This window comes from Austrofundulus limnaeus, unplaced genomic scaffold (assembly GCF_001266775.1).
Source record: "Austrofundulus limnaeus strain Quisiro unplaced genomic scaffold, Austrofundulus_limnaeus-1.0 Scaffold105, whole genome shotgun sequence".
NCBI lineage: Eukaryota > Metazoa > Chordata > Actinopteri > Cyprinodontiformes > Rivulidae > Austrofundulus > Austrofundulus limnaeus.
In genome coordinates, this window is record NW_013952507.1 from 937653 (window position 1) to 940058 (window position 2406).

Here is a 2406-nt window from a genome sequence, read left to right on the forward strand (position 1 = left end):
ATATATATATATGCAATTATGTAGCTATTTTAAATGGACAACCTGGTTTCTAAGAAAATATAAAAAAGGACAAAACTATTTAATTTGTGATGTAAATGTCTGTAAATTGGCAGTGAAGTTTAGACACTCCACAATGGGCCCCACCTGAAATCTTGCCTGTAGGGTCAGCCCCAGAGTCAACCCATCTGAAGATGCTGCCTCAGCCTCAGCAACACAAAAAGCAAGAACCATGTCAGTTTTGCAGAATGTTGAAGTAAATTCAGTCTGGTAGTAGCTGAGAGTCATCCCCAGCATCTACTTTTTGTGTAAATAGATCATTCACACGAAACTTGTATGATTCCTTCTGTTGTTTTGTTCTTGATTTCAAATAGTTTTGTTTTCTCAAATATGGAGATTGTTCAAGTTTAAGTTGTTTGAAGTTGTTTTTTTATAAGGGGCAGATATAAGATTTATTCTTCTCTCTGAACCCTTTTCATTCAATAATTACTTTGTTTTTTGAATACTTTTGTTGCTTTAAAGAATGAAATAAATGAATTAAGAGAATGAATGCACATATTGTAAGAACATGAAACAACAGAACAATTACAGCTCCATCATTTCTCATCAGATGATCCGAGTCTTTATCTTTGGTCTGAAAGGCAGCAGGTGATCTAAAGAAAAAGCTACGTCCCACTTTCAAACAGGAAAACTTGGCCCCGGCTTCTTTTTTCTGTTGTCAAATCAGCTCTGAAACTGCTTTACACCAACCAGCCATAACATTATGACCATCAGATAATCCAATTTCCATCACTAAGATGACAGATTTAGATCGTCGGACCCAAAGATGCCATCAGTTATGTTGTTTCAATTGTTCCTTAACATTTTTGCACATCCAGTTAACAAGTACAATCCCTGAGTGCCACGGAGTGGGGTCTCTCCTCAGATTGTATCTTTGAGACGAAACGAGGAGTGTTAATGACTTTCCTTGTTGGTGGTTGAAACCAGATTGTACTTATTACTGTATTTGTCATGTACGCGCACGCCTCCCGAGCGATCTCATGTGACAAATCAGCCGGCCTTTAAAGGTTACTCACACAGCTTCAACAGGTAGCAGATGAAACGGCTCCACTCTCTTAATGCTCCATCACACGAAGGAGGATCTGCTCTTACATGTGCTGCCTGCTGGCGCCCAGGAAAACGTGATGACATTTGTCAYGCCGCGCTGACATTTTTAAAGCTGTTCTGGTGCCGATGCACTGAAATGAGATGTCATGTTGCCCCACAGTAACCCTTTTCTCTAAAAACTCCTTTAATGCTGACATTTTAAGATTGGGTGGGTTTCAATTTGACTCGGTTTGACGCTTCGCTCAAAATAACCGCGTCTTAATTTTTAACAATAACAAGCTTTTAAAAAGTTAAAACAGAACGGCATCGATGAGAATTGCAAAACCAGTGTTTTAATTATATTAATACTCAAATGAATATGGGTCATGAAATACTTTTAAAAGGTTGAAACAGTTCAAGGCAAAAAAAAAAAAAAGAAGCACAAAATAACTAATACGTTTTAGGTAATTAAGGTAGACTGAAATAATAAATTAAATGTGTTTAATGCTGAGTAAAATAAAAATGGGTGAGAAATATACAAATTTAGCATTTTATAAATCCCTGCCATTCAAAAACAAAACAAACCACAAATCAAAGTAAATTATTTAGCAGAGTAAAAAGAATACTGAAGATCACCCACAATCGATACCTCTCATTGTTAGCGTCAGCCGTTAGTGATGTGTTGTGCAGGTTTTTCTACGTGCTCGGGTGATTTTGGTGAATTTGGCATGAAGAATAATTTCCTCTCCAGACTGCGCTTCGCAGAGTCTTTCGCAGCAAAGTAAACGTACGCACCGACGACAAATAAGACAAGGAAATGACAAAGAGGCACAGAGGGGCGTTTCTCAAACGACAAATTTGTTCTTGGTGGTTGAACCGCTTTTGGTGGCCGTGTCTGCGTGAGACTGGTAGCCGATCGTCATCTTCATGGGGAGTCCCAGCCGCTCCTTGTAAACTCTCCTGCGGACGTGGAGAAGACGGCGTAAAATATCCGTGTTGCATTTAAAGAGTGAATGTTTGTTGAGAATCTGCATCACCCTATGTGTGTCACGGCCTCCCGGTTCTCGTAGTCGGATGTCCAGACGGCTATTTTATCTCCTTTGTTGCGAATGTTGACCACGGCTCCGCACACGTCGTCGCTGTAGTCGTCGAAAGCCTCTCCGACTAAACACAGGAGCTGTCGACGGGAAGGAGTCACAGTTTCAGTTAATTCAATTTTTTCAATTCAAAACATTTATTCATTTCATTAAAAAATAACTATATACAATATGAAAAACAAGAAAACCAAGAAAATACACAAATCAAAATAAAATGAAAGGTAGC

General features: G+C 38.9%; 1 protein-coding gene across 1 annotated transcript in view; it reads right to left on the reverse strand.

Moving 5' to 3' along the window:
* Positions 1-1414: 1414 nt before the first annotated feature.
* The window catches only part of eif4eb (eukaryotic translation initiation factor 4eb), a gene marked incomplete at its 5' end in the record, with an annotated part of 3883 nt that continues 2891 nt past the window's right edge, over positions 1415-2406 (reverse strand). The window contains 2 exon segments of the mRNA XM_014013756.1: positions 1415-2043; positions 2121-2260. Coding sequence (XP_013869210.1) covers positions 1929-2043; positions 2121-2260 — 255 coding nt within the window.